The following is a 16,238-nucleotide window of genomic DNA, read 5'->3' as shown; positions in this document are numbered from 1 at the left end:
AAGGGTAAGATCCAGGGGTGGCCAAGATTCTGTTTTCTTGGCGATAAAGACGTGCGGCTTTCCGTAGCCCGCCTTCTTCCTCTCTCAATTCCCCTCGCATCTCTCCTCATAGAAAACAGATCATCTTCTATGTCGCACGATTTCTTGTGATTTCTTTCCGTTATTGCATGTTCCTCTCGACTACCATCGGCTTTTCGGCTTAATTTTGGATATCGCTGTGGAGTTTTGCTCGGAAATAAGGCGCTGTATTTTCGGCTTTTGGTGCGGGATTTTCTTCCTGGTTACATCTTTGATCGCAGTCACAATTTGGGTTGGGAAAGATTTCAAGATTTCTTTTGGTTGGACTGGGTTCGATAGATTTAGGTTTTCTTGTGGTCTCTGGAAGGGCGAAAATTCCTATGAGACGTTTCTCGAGTGCCCTTTCTTGCGGTTTCTTATCTGCGGTGAAAAAGACATGAGTTTGAGTGGCAAGATTTCAAGATTTCTTTTGGTTGGACTGGGTTCGATAGATTTAGGTTTTCTTGTGGTCTCTGGAAGGGCGAAAATTCCTATGAGACGTTTCTCGAGTGCCCTTTCTTGCGGTTTCTTATCTGCGGTGAAAAAGACATGAGTTTGAGTGGCAAGATCCGTAAAGTTTGCAATAGGAATAGGCCCTCTGCTGTGGTGGAATCTGTGAAGGGTGCTAACAGGAGGGAAGAGGCAGAAGCCGAGAAGGAATCTCTTTTGCCTGCAGAAGAGAGTGGAGGAGTGGCGACCGGTAGGAGGAAGAAGGGCTCGGCGAGGAACGTCCAGTGGAATGATTGCAAAGGCGACAATCTGGTGGAGGTTTTGGAATTCCAGCCCAGGTCAATCCCAAATCCCTGTACCAGGCATTCCTACTTTTTCAAAGGCTTATTTAATCTTTCTTTCTGATTTCTTTTCTTATATGGTTGAAATAGATGAACTAGCCATCTCTGTTAGAGGAAATCTACCAAATTGTTGCCATGCTAGCCATCTATGGTTTACTTCATACATGGAGCACTGATCTTTATAATTGTTTGGTGGCATCATTGTTCTTCTGTTCTCTTTTTTATATCACTGATTTATGCAGGTGACTAATCTTTTTGTTATGCAGTTGATTTACTTTTCTTTTTCATAATTTAGTGTCATAGGTTATTGTGTATATAAATCTTTGTGTTATGCAGTTGCTTTACTTTTTTTTTTTGGCCAAAATTTAGTATATGTGCTTCTATGAGCGAGATTAGTATTTTATAAGTATTTTCCTTGGACTTGATGACTGTATTATTTATGGTGTATTTGGGAACACATTTGAGATGTGTATTGAGGGTCCAATACATATTTCAAATGTGAATTAATATTTGATAAATTATTTTCAAATTTTATTTGGTTTGGATGCTACATTACAAATACTCAAAGGGTGCTATCTCAAGTTAACATTAACATTTTAGCATTTGTAGGATGCTAATGTATTTTTTTAATATTTTAAAATATCTTATGATATTATCTAAAATTATAACATTACCAATATGATTTAGTGAGAAACTAATATGATTTATGTCTTTTATAAGGTAATTTTTAATTTATTTCTAAATATTATTTGTTTATTTATATGATTATATTTTTATTTGTTATATATCTAGGCAATATATATTTTTTAAAAGATTACTCACACATATATATGTTTATTTAAATAAAAATATATATATTTACTTTTGAATAAATATTAAAGAATATTAAATGGATCAATTTATTATATAATATTCAACATGCTTTTGAAACATAATTTTAATAAATAACACTTACGTCAATGTAAATTTAAAATATAATTTTCATCTATTGTTAGTTATCAAGCACTCAAAGCATTCCATAATTGCACATTCATTCAAGTTTCTTTATGAAGATGCATATTAAAAATATAAACATATTCCAAATGTAGCCTGAATGTCTCTTCATTAGTTAACCTGTTAAGAACAAGTATATGTTACAAGAAATTATGTTAACAAATTCAAACAGAGTTTACGCTAAACAGAGCTGAATACTTGGAAAGTAACCATGTAGCTGATGCCCTATCGCTGCTAACAGTATCTTTGTTGTGGTTGATTATGAAAATCCAAGCGGATTACATGACTAAGATTTATTTAGATGGAAAACTGGTTTAGTTCCCTTTTAGCGTAGAGCTACATGTGATCGACGGTCTGTTAGAGGACACGGTTTTGGTTTTGGAAAGTAGACATCTATAAAGGAATTGCGGTGGAAGTGCCTAGGATTGATTATAAACTGCTATTAATTATAATCATATGGGTAGTATGTGTTTAAAGAGAGACTGGATCTTGTTTAAGAAAAAAAGTAGCTCTTTAAGTGTATCGTAAAGGGTCTATGTGGCTGTGTAACAAATCGGATTGAAGTAGATACTTTTGGATTATAAAATAATCGTTCTAAATATTTTGATATTACATTCCAATAGAGACATTTGTTTTTTGTTATCTTCTTTTACGACTTGTTGTGGAAATTAATTTCAAAGGCTTGTCAAAGTAAGAATTAATTTTCATATCTTTGGTATATATATACTTATAATTTTTTCCTGGATTATTTACAGTGATTCAAGCGACTCTGAGGATGAGTATTTGGATTCTTGTTTGTGCACCATTATGTAAATCTTCTGCACAGATTACATCGTTTCTGCAGTAGAAGTATTCAATACCAACAGATTGTGGGAGGCTCTGATCACAGAATACATAGTCTGCATGCTTGCTCACTATTTATTTAGTTGATGTAGTGGAAAATCTTGAGGATGACCTTTATTATTGCTCGACTTGAAAGTGTTGCTGCCAATCAAAGAGAGAATCTTTCTTGACATTTTAAACTTGTTTTGTCAGAAGAATTATGCACATTCCATACTTGAAAGTGTTGCTGCCAATCAAAGAGAGAATCTTTCTGTTATTATGTGTCCATCTTCTCTTCTCTTTTCCTTTCTTTGGTAAGTATATCGATTTGTTTCCATAGTGACTGCTTGCTTCAGTATGTGGTAAGAACATTTGAGACGTGGAGGTTCACCTCTTCTACCCTATGGATAATCTCGACAGCACCTTATCCATGGAACGAAAGAAAGCAAGCCTCCAAGATGTTTTGAAGGATAAAAGGCCTATGAATCCCCAAAAACCCACCACAAATCCGTGTCCGGTGCCGAGATATAACCATATGATTTCTTCCCCGTCGCCGTTCATACGATTTGTGCTATACATGACTATTTATCTATCACAACCGTGTAGGGTATCCAGGCCCAGGAAATGGGTTGGAAGTGGACAACCTGATATCTCCAACTCTTGTATCAGAGCTGGCACACTGTTCAAGCTAAATGCTTGTGTTCTCGGCCCCATCCTGCCTGCAGAATATGTTCTGATCTTATCTTCACAAACAAGGAGTGAGCTGGGAGGTGATGGCTTCCATTTTAGGGCACATGTTAAATACCACCTCTGCTGACTAGTTTGCACCCCATGATGGTGGACCATTGCAAGTTCTACCCTTTCTGGAATGACATTTGAGACAGGAAAATTGTTGAAGAAATAGTTCATGTTACAAGAGGTGTAGATGCTATAGCTCAGGCATATTGCTCACAGTTGATCCGTGTGGCTTGCGGTGAAGGGAACACGTACTGGAGGTCATGGCAGGGAAGGAGGGATATGTTCTCTGTGTTTGTGTTTGGCCTTCTCTATTCTGGGACTGGTCAAGCTTGACAGGGATACTGGGGAGAAAGATAGAGCAAAGAGAAGAAGATTCTATCTTTGATGGGAGACAAGTTGAACTCCAGAGAGTCATATCCCATTTAGCATGAATGGGGAACTGAATCCAGTCATGTCATTCAATGGCATCTTGGGTATTCTTTTCCCTACTTTGATGATGAAGATGCAAGAGAAAGGATTGCACTGATCGAACCAGAAAGTATTGGCAGTACCCGTGACCAAGTTTTGGGTAATGCAAAACATTCTAATGCAATCACTAAACTAGAAGAAGATTCATCCGATGGACATTAGAACAAATGTTTTCATTCGTTACATATGGATACATCTAAGTGACAAATTACTCACTCTCTTTTGTTTCACTTCAATAGGGATAAATAGTACATTTTAAAGTAACATACATTAGTTTTATGTGTGCTCAGATAGTGCAGCAGATCCCACATGGCGGAGGGACCCAAGGGATTCACCTAGGATGCCTTTAGCTGCCCAACCAAGTGAACAGCAACAGCTATCTTGTATATATCTCCAATGAGATGATTTTTACTAGATCCAATAAAATATTCAAATTCGTACAGGCCAAGAATGAGCTATGTTTATTGTAGATTACTGTCATCTACCACTGCAGGAGTGTTGATCACTAGCCAATACTCAATTGTAGAATATGAAAATTACAGGTTGCAGACCTGATGCAAGTTCAGCGAGAGAATAGAAGCACATAACATGGCCAGTTAAAGAACCCTATTTGGTGCACGAAAAGTCATACTTAAACTTGCAGATGAAACAAGTTAAAGAGCAATATGAAACACGGCGAGCAACCGAGACAGACGAATGAACATTTGAGCAAAAGTATGTAGTGCATATCATGATATAACTTGTTAGCCACATTATAAGTTGGCATTGATACTCACACTGAAGTGCAGGGGCAATTGTAGTCTGCCATGATGCCTTAGATGTAGTTCAGGAAACTGCAACAAATGATGAGGATTTAATAGGCCTGTCCAAGGGTTATGTACAAGATCAATGGACAAAATGCCCCTTCTCTTCAGCTTCATTCACCACCGAGTATAAACCTGGTTCAGAGAAGTAGTTGATATTAATTTACCATGACATTTTAAGCAGCAATGGTTTCTGTAGCATGAATAAACATTTTTAGAAATGAAAGGATGACTGTATGCAACTTACGCCTGCATAATTTTAAAGTCAACTGAGCATGGAAGGATGTCCAGTCTGCAGCATCCTCTTAAGCACATCAGCATGCCAACCAAAAGAGGAGTCTGATGAACTGTCGAACATGTCGAGAAAAGGTGTTACCTGGAGATCGAGTTGTGTAGAATCTAATTCACTTAATGCACTAAATCAAGCATTGTGGCTACTAGGACATAGAGAATGGTGTCCGGACAAAGCAACCTTGGAGTTGAGATCCCAAATGGAAATGATATAATCTCAGAGTTTTGTACAGTTGGAATGTGGTCTTTTTTCTCATCAGCAAATCTTATAATTTGAAACAAGACTTCACATAATGATGACTCTAAGGCAGCATGTCTCGAACTGCTCTCTTCAGATGCATTTTCTAAGATCATAAGATATATAGAAGGTTAGATTATCAAATAATAAAATAATGATAAAATTGGCAAATTCAGAGAAAGAGCCTTACTACCTCCAGTGCTTACGGGTGCTTTGGTATAATGAGATTTACCATGAGATTTAGGGTTTAACACATGTAAATTGATATACCACTGCTCCCAATAAAGGCGCTCAATTTTGTTCCCAAACCATGTTGCATGCTTGTTTTTGACCTCGTAAAAAGATAAGCATACCTGCACCAGCAAAAATTTCATGAACGTATCAGCCTAAAAAAAATGAAAATAAAGTCCTAGCATCATCTGTGAACCGTAAGTACTGATAGGTATCTGATAATATAAAAGCATAAACCTGGCATTTTCTGTTTGGATGTTTCTCTACCCAACCAATGAACTGGTCAATCTTTTCATCTATCTTCTATTCAATCTCATGATCTCCACAACGAACCTGCAAGAAAGCTTCAGGATAAGATGGCTATAACAGAAACATAAACGCAAAACAAAGAACTTCAACGGAGACAAAAGCAATGCAAATCACAATTAAGCAACAGACTGGCAGTCTTTTACAGGTCAAACGCAAACCATAAACTAACAGCACACTTTATAAAGAAGCAACACACCAAACAGCACCAAGGCATGCCCAATTTTCTTGGTTGTCAAGTCGATAATAATGCATGCCAAAACTTGTGGATTGACTGTTAGCTACAGAATCCGGTCATGTGCATAAAGAGAAGGTCATGACAACTTGGACTGATAAACTATGGATAATTGGATATATGCTACCTAGTTAAGAAAGGGTGTCCAATGATGATGCCACATTATGACACCATACACAACAAAAATTGAAAGAAAGCAAACATAAAGAAATAAATCCAAATGGGACACTGTATGCAACAACATATGCCAGATATGGTTACAACTCAACAGCTTAAGTAGCTTCTGTTATAAGGCAAACAACTTACATAGGTGAGCTCGAAGTGTCCACACTCAACATCCTTGGGCCGAACAAGTCCTAATGCTCTATGGAAGATAATTGTATGCAATATGCCTGCAAAAAAGGAACTGATAAATATATGCAGAGGTGTCCAAAAATCAGCAACAGATAAAGACAACTGCTGAAGATCAAAGGTCACAGGCAGTATACGCACTATAACCACATGGTCTGGAATGCTAAAGCAGTTCCAGCATTTGTTTCAGAAGTTCAGAAAAAAATATACATGATAAAGAAGGCATAAGCAAAACTAGAGATTAAAAATAGTTTACGCCACTTTGATTCAAAGAAAATTTGTAGAAAGTTTATTCCATGATGAAATGCTTCAAGTATAAATAAATAAACAAAAAATAGTATGTTTACAATTTTCCTTTTTTTTTATATTTAGAGTGCAGGAAAATCTAAAGTTGTGTTAATTTTGGAAAAGTGAGCTTGAAAACAGCGAAACCATGGACTGAAGAATTTAGCCTTATATTTTCCTTGCAAAATCGGAAAACTAAATTGTATATTTATGACATGGCGCCACATAAACTTCTATATGAATGATAAATTGGTGTGACCATGTCAAATTGAAAATCTCGTGGATAAAAAAAGTAAATTTTCATATAGCGTAAGGGTCGAGCACTTTCATATCTTTGCAATTAACCATTTTTTTACCATTGCATTGTTTTTTCGCTCACTTTAAAATCTTTAGTTTCCCAAGAAATCTAGAAAGTAACTTTGATATTCTCAAATACAAATGAATTCTTACCTAAATCATTGAAATGACACCGAATTTTCCTTTAATTGCATGTATATGCAAGTGCTAGACCTTCCGAAGCTATAACAATTTACATTTTACCCTTTTTCTCTCACGAAACTAGGAATCTGGCAAAGTCAGACCAACTTATCATTCGTATCGAGGTGCGCACATGAACTATAAGTCAGCATTGCATAAGTTGTTGGCATTTGTAGCATGTGTTGTGCAGCATGACACACGGCTATCACATGCCTGACATCTACATACAGGGGCATCTACGATGCATCAGCAAAAAAATAGCTACGGTGAGAAAGCCACTACATGGTAATCAGCTGATTGTACAAGACTAACAATCGTAAAAGACAAATGCTACACATCCTAATCATAGTCATGCCAATTCCACTGTTTAACATAAGCAATAATTGAACTTACAACGCAGCACATCTTGTATCTCTGTCGGCACCACCACCTGGTATTAATGATCGAAGAATAGTCAACAAGAAATTAAAGCGATAGCTACTAAGCACGCCTGAAATTACACGAAGAAGAGGCAAGAAACGAGGATCGGTATATGCGAACCTACTCGAAGCTACTCGAGGATGAGGTTAGGAATGAAACGAACAAGGGCCAAAAGGATTTCGGAAAATAGGGTCTCACCAGTTCCTTGAGTTGGCAGGTTTCGCAGTTCATGGAACCTCCCCTTCGCGACACGCAAAGGGATCGAGATCGGAGGAAAGAACGGTGGCGGAAGGATCAGATAGATGGGATTTCGGTGGTGGCGCAGGTGGCGATTCTAGGGCTGCAGAAGGGCGAGCGAGAGAAGAAAGCGGACGGGCCGTCGACGGTAAGAAGGGAAAAATAATGGCTATTGTTATAAAGGGTTTATTAGGCCTAATAACCCGTTTCCATGACACAAATCCGACCCGATTATATGGATCGGAATCCTCAATCCGCTAAATGGCCTAATTATTTACCCGCTTACGGATCCTTAGAACTCGACCCGTTAGATGGTTGAGTTACTAATGGGTCCCAAATTCATAAAGGACGGGAATCACAAAATCCGAATGTATCACTGAATTATATATGGTTGATTTATTAAAGGCGAAATGACTCAGTTTTACTTATACAAATATTTGTACTTAATCTCAGTAATTCAATTTATTATAATAATAAAAACATTAAGACTACTTTTAATATATATATATATAGCTCAAACTACTAATATTAATTACAATTAAAAGTAATTAACCTTAATTTTCTCTTTATATGTTTGTTAACACAAGGAATGTAGATGGGGAGATTTAATCTTAATGGAATTAGAACATAAATCATAATATAAAATATGTTAATTATCTCATGACAAATGTTATCTAATATCGATTTGATATTGAAGTTTTAGGGTCTCATTATTATTGTTGGAATATTAGTGAAAATGTCTTACAACCTAATGGATTTGACTAGGTTTCTTTGTAGTCTTGATAGTTATACTATTATCTTTTTCCAAAGAAATAAAAATAAAAATGTACTTTGTCACTTAATTATGATATGTTGAAGCAATAAAGTTTAATTATTAGACTGAATTAGGGACATATGAATCAATATCAGTAGAGCTAATTTTTCTTTACCAACCTTTATATTTTATCTAGGACATGAATTTTCTTCAAAAATGATAAGCAAATGGATATCTTGCTGCTTTAGGTTGGTAGAAAAAGTACAAACCAGTTTCTTCAAAAATGTTTAGTTTCGATAAAACCAGTTTCGTAATGATAGCCCGAAAGCGTACAAGGCAGTAAGCTGTTAAAGAGGTTTGCAGTAAGGATAAATTGCTTAAGGTAAAATGCAAATCATATTTTTAGAGTGGTTCGGTCAACGTGACCTACATCCACTTTCACCTTCCTCCTCCGATGAGGTCACCGGTGTCCACTATAGGTCTTCCTTCAATAGGCGAAGGCCAATCATCTTTTACACCCCTCTTCTCCTTTTCACAGGTTTAGGAGATAACCCTTACAAGCACTCACACTCCTCTTTTACATAATTCTAAACTTAAAATGGAGGGAATTTATAAAGAGATTGCCGTAGCGTTTTCTCACTTTTGTATTCTCTATGCTTGTGTCCTTTAACCAGGGATACGAGGGGTATTTATAGGCTTCAAGTCGATTCAAACTTGGAGCCTAAAAACATCTCATCCCGGGTTTCCCAGGCATGGGCGGTACCACCGCCGCCGCCCAGCGTTAGTCTGACACTAACACTGCCCTGGGCGGTACCACCGCATAGGGGGCAGTGCTGGGTGGTACCATCGCCCAGACTGGCGATACCACCGCTTGGTACCCTGCCAGGGGTGGTACAACCGCCCAGACTAGCGGTACCACCGCCTGACACAGTCTCAAAGATTGTGCCACGATAGTGAGACTTCTTGGGGCATTGTTTGGGCCTCTCATTCAGCCTAACACAGTCCTTGCATGGGCCTAATTAGCCCTTAAAATTTCAACATGACAGTTTTGTACTATATGAGCTATGACTTTCGATATCAGCATTTAATTGGACCAAAAAATTTATCGCTGTACATACAGCTCCAACAAGTATTTAAATCCTTAGATGAACACAGACCAAGATATTATACTTCATATTGGTATAAATTCAATTATACAATTTTTTGAGGCACATTTGTAAAAAGAAAAATCCTATCGATATGAAGTAGACAACCATATGGAAACATTTCATAATTCATTGATAAATTAGAAGGAAAAAGAGTCACCATAAAGCTAGAAATCACTATTATAAGAATTGAAAGTACCTCATTTAGCTTTTCTGCAGAATTCATCTTCTCAAGCATCCAACGATCAATTAAATCCTTGTTCTCAGTCTCTGTTTTTTTCAGTTTCAATCTAATCTCCTCAAGTTGTGCTTTGAGTGACTGGTTTTCACTCATTAACAAATCCAAAGCTTTTGTCTTTTCATCTAGGTCCTGCTTAATTTGTAGGTTTTCTTCCCTGAAACATTTGTTTTTATGAAATTAATATGACCATACTCATACAAATAGCACTTAGTTAAACATGTGTAATACTGGTTGTATAAAGGCAACCTTGCTAGTGAGATGTCATTTTGCAAATTATTAATTGATTCTTCTTTCTCTTGAACAAGGGCTTTTGATTCTCTGCATTCTGCAATTTCTACCACAAGCTGTTCAGATAACCGTGTGTGAGCTTTGTAACATTGTTGCAGTTCCAGCTCAAGGTTTTCAGCTTTTTCCTTCCACTCCAAGCCCTGCTAGATTTCAATGCTTTGTAACACAACAGACCATATATATACACACATAAATTTATATACATTAATGACCTGAGTGAAGATGATTTATGTTATTTTCAGTCATTCATCACCGAATGACCACTTTAGTCTAACATAACAACAACCAGAATTTGAATTTGAATTCAATCCATTAGATATGACTTCATTAAGAATAGAATGTGTCTAAAAGCAAATCAATAATGTCTGTTATGGGTGAAATACATGTGTTATAATGACTATTGGTTAAGTCTGAGTTTATTCTAAATGTCGGTTGGCCTTTTGTATGCATAATGTATTATGCACATATATGTCCATTTTACCCCAAATTATAACATTAACATCCTACTAGCCATCCATCACCTTTCTGCATCCTTTCACTCTCTTCATTTCTCCTCCCTTTGTCTCTCTCCTCTCCCTCATTGTCACCAAATTCCCAATTTCATGATTTTATAATTCCCTGGAGTTAATTCTCTAACTTCTATTATTTTTGAAGTATCTGGCCTTCAGCTTAGTTATTCGGTTCGAGTACTGAGGATCCTAAGTATGTCAGACATAAAAAGCCTGATCCAAGCGAAGGAAGTTTTACCAACAGAGCAAGGGTGGGAAAGACAATTCCTACATTGTCAGAATTCGGTGCAGGGATGAGAAAGAGGATTAAATTAAAAGTTGGGGAGAATTTGTAAATGGCAAATCTCACCCTGTTCCACCCAACTGTCACTGCTATCTTTTTTATTAAAACCATCATACCAAAGACATATAAGAGATGGACAAATTTGCCTTAACCTCCCACAATTTCTTTTGGAGAGATGAGAACTCAATTGTATCTTGATATGATAGAAGAAAATCCAATATGAGGATACAACCAATGAAAAAATTTTCATCTGAAACTCAGTTGAAATTCACCACCATCTTGTCATAATCCGAAACATAGAAGACCCCGTCACACCTCCAATAGCACAGACACTAATTAAGGATTGGACACAGTTTAGTGGCAAACCAGTATGACATGATCCTTATATATGCTACAAAAAATAAAAATTAAATCCTTATTAAGCCGACTCATCCTTTTTAGGGCTCTACAATTCCTGGTGTCGCCTAGCGGGCATGTCTGGCTAAATGCAAATGTTATAGCTGTCATATAAGCCTAATTTTTTCATGCTTGCACATGATGGTTGAAAATTTGGATAGGTTTATATAAACTTTATTCAGAATGGTTTCTATGTAGTTTCAAAGGTATTCATGCAAGATTGTAACTTTACGAGGTAATTTATGAAATAACTTGTGGTTGGAGTGGCATGTAAAAGAATTACAGTCTCATTCTCTGGTGACTTAGATCCTTGAGCCATGTCAATCTAGATCAAACTACACAAACCATTCCAAGGATCAATGACACTGCTCATTCTCTGGTGACTTAGATCCTTGGCCACAATGGCGATTCTTTATGACAATTAATTCGGATATAATAACAAGATAAGGCCAGTCCCAGATTTTCACAACAGTCTAACTAAATGACTATGCTTTTATTTCAAAGCATACTCAAGATAAAATTTTATGGTATGTGTGCTTCGTTGACGATAATGATTTTGACTAATCAGAGTCTAGCTAGCATTGACCTTTGACCATCAAAACAACTTAGGAACTTGGGTTTTGAATAAAAAGACTAAGACAAAATGTATCAAACATATGAAGTGAAAATTTAGCAATACGACAAGAATAATTAAGTCATACTCTATGGTTAATTAGGATGGATAAAAAGTTTCAAAAGTATAAGTTTTAGGGGTGTTGAATTAAGAGCACAGGGGAGATGGATTAAGGAAGAATCAATTTCCGATATAGCCTCCAGACAGCAGCAGTCATCGAAGACGACATCAAATCGCATGTTGTGTAAATTTAATCTATTTCCAGAGAGTATAATCCAGTTCCTCCGTGTTCATAGGCATAAACCTAACAATGGTCGTTCTCCCGTGGTGTCGATCCTGCTCTAGGATAACCGACAAGCACCGGAACTCCCACTATTACATCAATAGAGGGTTGCCATTGCCCCCGATTCCATGGTGCAGTCTCGACGTACCTGGGCGACGAGGGGTCTGGAGAGGGCGTTGATGGCCGGAGCGTGGGCGCCTTCCTCGAGCAAATGCCGCTTTCGGAGCGCCACGATGGCGCGCTTGATCGCCGCCGTCCCGATCTCTTCCGGGCTCCTGGAGATCCAAGAAAACACAAATCAAAATCCAGCAAGCAAACAGCTGCCCCAACACAAGGACGATTGGAGGGGGAAGTGATTGGAGCTTGCATACATGTCTCCGAATCGACGCCTCAAGAGCAAATCAAGGGGTCTGGGGGCATCGAATCGATCGATGTTCCTCCTCTTCACCCGAATCGACGATCGATGGGGAGGAAGTGAAAGGCAGAGCTGTTTCTTAGATGACTACGGGTTTTACTGGGAAGAAGAGGAAGCCGAAAGCAACCCGACCCGGTTTGTCGGCTGATGTTGGTTCGGTCGTCTCTGGTTCGGTCCGTTGCAGAACCGATTCGTCGAAGAAAAACCAAACCCGCTGTGAGCCAACATTTTTAATTTATATTAAAAATAATATGCATATTATTTTGGATAAAAATTGATATATGCATGGACCGGACTCATTATATATTTTATCCATAAATAATGTAGATATTTTTTATCTAAAATAATATGTATGAATAAATATTTATATCTAAATTTTATTTACAAGTTCAGCTAATTAATGACCTGAGGATGCATGAACCTGAAATGGTACATAAATATAGTCGGCAACCAACTATGATGCCATGCCATTGACAGTAGCAGGGAAGAAGGTTGACGATCAGGAAAACCAAAGTGCCAATGGGCGGCGGTGGAAAGGAGAAGAGAGTACCAAACGAAGAGGAACTATCTATCACAAGCGGCTTGACATTAACAGAGTTACTTGCCAATCTACAGAAAAGACAATTAATTAGATGCAGCTAAAATAGCCTGCAAGTGTCATGTCATCATCATAGAAAGCCTGGGATAAGTATACCTTCTGATGAAATAAATTGATTTTAATTTAAAGGGACTAACTTCATTTCTCACAATAAGAATAATCTATTCTTATCTTTGGTTGCCACAAAAGAAAACATCATGAGCAGTTCCACTAATTCCAGACTATAGAAACTGGTAATTAAGTGTAACTTACCGATCGGATTCGAGTTAAAAGATAGTTAAATAATTCAGTCAAAGTATTTAAATGGGTTGATTTGGATTAAAAATCTCAGCCTCTCCATCTATTATTGTATTCGATCTTTCTGCATATATTATACGTGGATGTCCCTTAACAGTTGTGTAGATATTGGGCTATGTTGTATGAGTATTCATGACATATGCAAAATTTTTTATCAGATGAATGGAAATATTTCATAAATATTGAAGGTTTATCTTTATGATTTTAAGATTTCTCAAAGATTTCTGTAATAACTCAAGAATTGTTTACTTTCCTTGTAAATAGTTGATTTGATCTATGTTACAATAAAATGTAAATGATTGAGAAAAGCACAATTAAAAAAAAGAAAGACTATGTAATTATGGATTTCTAAATAAACGTTTCCACGCGGTGTGAAGTTTCAACAATTGTAAAACTTGCTTCAGCCTACAATACCCCTCGATTTCTTTACACACACGTCATCAACATAACGATGGAGATATCAATCCATATGCAAATCGTCCCCCAATTTACAAAAGCGAACACCTTTTGACTAAAAAGAGCTTCTTTTAATCAGGGTGGAAAGTAAAAGCATATGCATACATCGAATGCATCATCAAGAAGATAGCTAAATAACGAAAAAGATCATGAAATGGGATTGGAGAACAGTATGGAAAACGATTTAAAGAACCTGCTTCGGTGCGACGACACATGCGTACCTGAAATAGGGGGTTTCGACAACTTCCCACAAACTCATGCTCATTACGAAAAGGAATGAGATCCTCCGTGGCGATACAAAGATATGCAGAGGTGGAGGCGGAGGAAGAAGATGATGGACGCGACGCCAGCAGAAACTGGAGAGTATTGGGCAGAAGCATGTCGGTGGCGGAGAGAGAGAGAAAGTTCAGGTTAAATTGGAGTCGGCCAAGCCCAATTTCATTCGGGCCGTCCGATCCATTATTTAGCAGATGGCTACAAAGATTATGGCCGTTCGGCAGTTGGCCTCTCTCCTCGATCCTTTTCGCTTCTCTATCGGTTAACACGTTACCCCTTCCAGATACCGGTGTAGTTATTGGTAACGTACATAGGCCCTACAGGATCTACCGACTGGGAATTAATCGGGATAAAATTAAGGGTAAGATCCAAGGGTGGCCAAGATTCAGTTTTCTTGGCGATAAAGATGTGCGGCTTTCCGTAGCCCGCCTTCTTCCTCTCCCAATTCCCCTCGCATCTCTCCTGATAGAAAACAGATCATCTTCTATGTCGCACGATTTCTTGTGATTTCTTTCCGTTATTGCATGTTCCTCTCGACTTCCATCGGCTTTTCGGCTTAATTTCGGATATCGCTGTGGAGTTTTGCTCGGAAATAAGGCGCTGTATTTTCGGCTTTTGGTGCGGGATTTTCTTCCTCGTTACATTTTTGATCGCAGTCACGATTTGGGTTGGGAAAGATTTCAAGATTTCTTTTGGTTGGACTGGGTTCGATAGATTTAGGTTTTCTTGTGGTCTCTGGAAGGGCGAAAATTCCTATGAGACGTTTCTCGAGTGCCCTTTCTTGCGGTTTCTTATCTGCGGTGAAAAAGACATGAGTTTGAGTGGCAAGATTTCAAGATTTCTTTTGGTTGGACTGGGTTCGATAGATTTAGGTTTTCTTGTGGTCTCTGGAAGGGCGAAAATTCCTATGAGACGTTTCTCGAGTGCCCTTTCTTGCGGTTTCTTATCTGCGGTGAAAAAGACATGAGTTTGAGTGGCAAGATCCGTAAAGTTTGTAATAGGAATAGGCCCTCTGCTGTGGTGGAATCTGTGAAGGGTGCTAACAGGAGGGAAGAGGCAGAAGCCGAGAAGGAATCTCTTTTGCCTGCAGAAGAGAGTGGAGGAGTGGCGACCGGTAGGAGGAAGAAGGGCTCGGCGAGGAACGTCCAGTGGAATGATTGCAAAGGTGACAATCTGGTGGAGGTTTTGGAATTCCAGCCCAGGTCAATCCCAACTCCCTGTACCAGGCATTCCTACTTTTTCAAAGGCTTATTTAATCTTTCTTTCTGATTTCTTTTCTTATATGGTTGAAATAGATGAACTAGCCATCTCTGTTAGAGGAAATCTACCAAATTGTTGCCATGCTATCCATCTATGGTTTACTTCATACATGGAGCACTGATCTTTATAATTTTTTGGTGGCATCATTGTTCTTTTCTGTTCTCTTTTTTATATCACTGATTTATGCAGGTGACTAAACTTTTTGTTATGCAGTTTATTTACTTTTCTTTTTCATAATTTAGTGCCATAGGTTATTGTGTATATAATTCTTTGTGTTATGCAGTTGCTTTACTTTTTTTTTTCCAAAATATAGTATATGTGCGTCTATGAGCAAGATTAGTATTTTATAAGTATTTTCCTTGGACTTGATGACTCTGTATTATTTATGGTGTATTTGGGAACACATTTGAGATGTGTATTGAGGGCCCAATACATATTTCAAATGTGAATTAATATTTGATAAATTATTTTCAAATTTTATTTGGTTTGGATGCTACATTCCAAATACTCAAAGGGTGCTATCTCAAGTTAACATTAGCGTTTTAGCATTTGTAGGATGCTAATGTAATTTTTAGAAAATTTAAAATATCTTATGATATTATCTAAAATTATTAGATTACCAATATGATTTAGTGAGAAACTAATATGATTTATGTCTTTTATAAGGTAATTTTTAATTTA

The 16,238-nt window shown here is 37.5% G+C and overlaps 1 protein-coding gene and 1 non-coding gene across 4 annotated transcripts; one reads left to right on the top strand and one right to left on the bottom strand.

Moving 5' to 3' along the window:
* The first annotated feature begins 571 nt into the window (after positions 1–571).
* LOC103979843 (uncharacterized) lies at positions 572–2,943 on the top strand. Its single transcript, XR_010502215.1, has 2 exons — positions 572–845; positions 2,597–2,943. It is a non-coding gene; the product is annotated as an uncharacterized LOC103979843 (transcript).
* Positions 2,944–4,478: 1,535 nt separating this feature from the next.
* LOC135652828 (autophagy-related protein 16-like) lies at positions 4,479–14,387 on the bottom strand. 3 transcript variants are annotated; one of them, XM_065174113.1, is made up of 10 exons: positions 14,243–14,382; positions 12,627–12,884; positions 12,404–12,530; positions 10,130–10,311; positions 9,842–10,037; positions 6,280–6,365; positions 5,670–5,765; positions 5,395–5,554; positions 4,920–5,307; positions 4,479–4,807 (listed from the first exon to the last, which is right to left on the bottom strand). In XM_065174113.1, coding segments are annotated over exons 2-6 (543 nt in total). In that variant the 5' UTR covers positions 12,629–12,884; positions 14,243–14,382; the 3' UTR covers positions 4,479–4,807; positions 4,920–5,307; positions 5,395–5,554; positions 5,670–5,765; positions 6,280–6,329. The 3 variants fall into 3 exon arrangements, with proteins under 3 accessions (XP_065030185.1, XP_065030172.1, XP_065030178.1); XM_065174100.1 differs by lacking the exon at positions 12,627–12,884 and having other exon boundaries at positions 14,243–14,387; XM_065174106.1 differs by lacking the exons at positions 6,280–6,365; positions 12,627–12,884 and having other exon boundaries at positions 14,243–14,387.
* Positions 14,388–16,238: the final 1,851 nt, after the last annotated feature.

The sequence above is a fragment of the Musa acuminata genome, chromosome BXJ1-4 (genome assembly GCF_036884655.1).
Source record: "Musa acuminata AAA Group cultivar baxijiao chromosome BXJ1-4, Cavendish_Baxijiao_AAA, whole genome shotgun sequence".
Taxonomy (NCBI): Eukaryota; Viridiplantae; Streptophyta; class Magnoliopsida; order Zingiberales; family Musaceae; genus Musa; species Musa acuminata.
This window is presented reverse-complemented; position numbering and strand designations above follow the sequence as displayed.

What these genes read in the sequence shown, in the direction of transcription:
- LOC135652828 (XM_065174100.1), bottom strand. Translation starts at nt 14,286, where the DNA reads ATGAGCATGAGTTTGTGGGAAGTTGTCGAAACCCCCTATTTCAG. An exon ending in GTCGAAACCCCCTATTTCAG is followed by an intron (nt 12,531 to 14,242) that starts GTACGCATGTGT and finishes TTGGATCTCCAG; the next exon opens with GAGCCCGGAAGAGATCGGGA. An exon ending in AATGACATCTCACTAGCAAG is followed by an intron (nt 10,038 to 10,129) that starts GTTGCCTTTATA and finishes CAAATGTTTCAG; the next exon opens with GGAAGAAAACCTACAAATTA.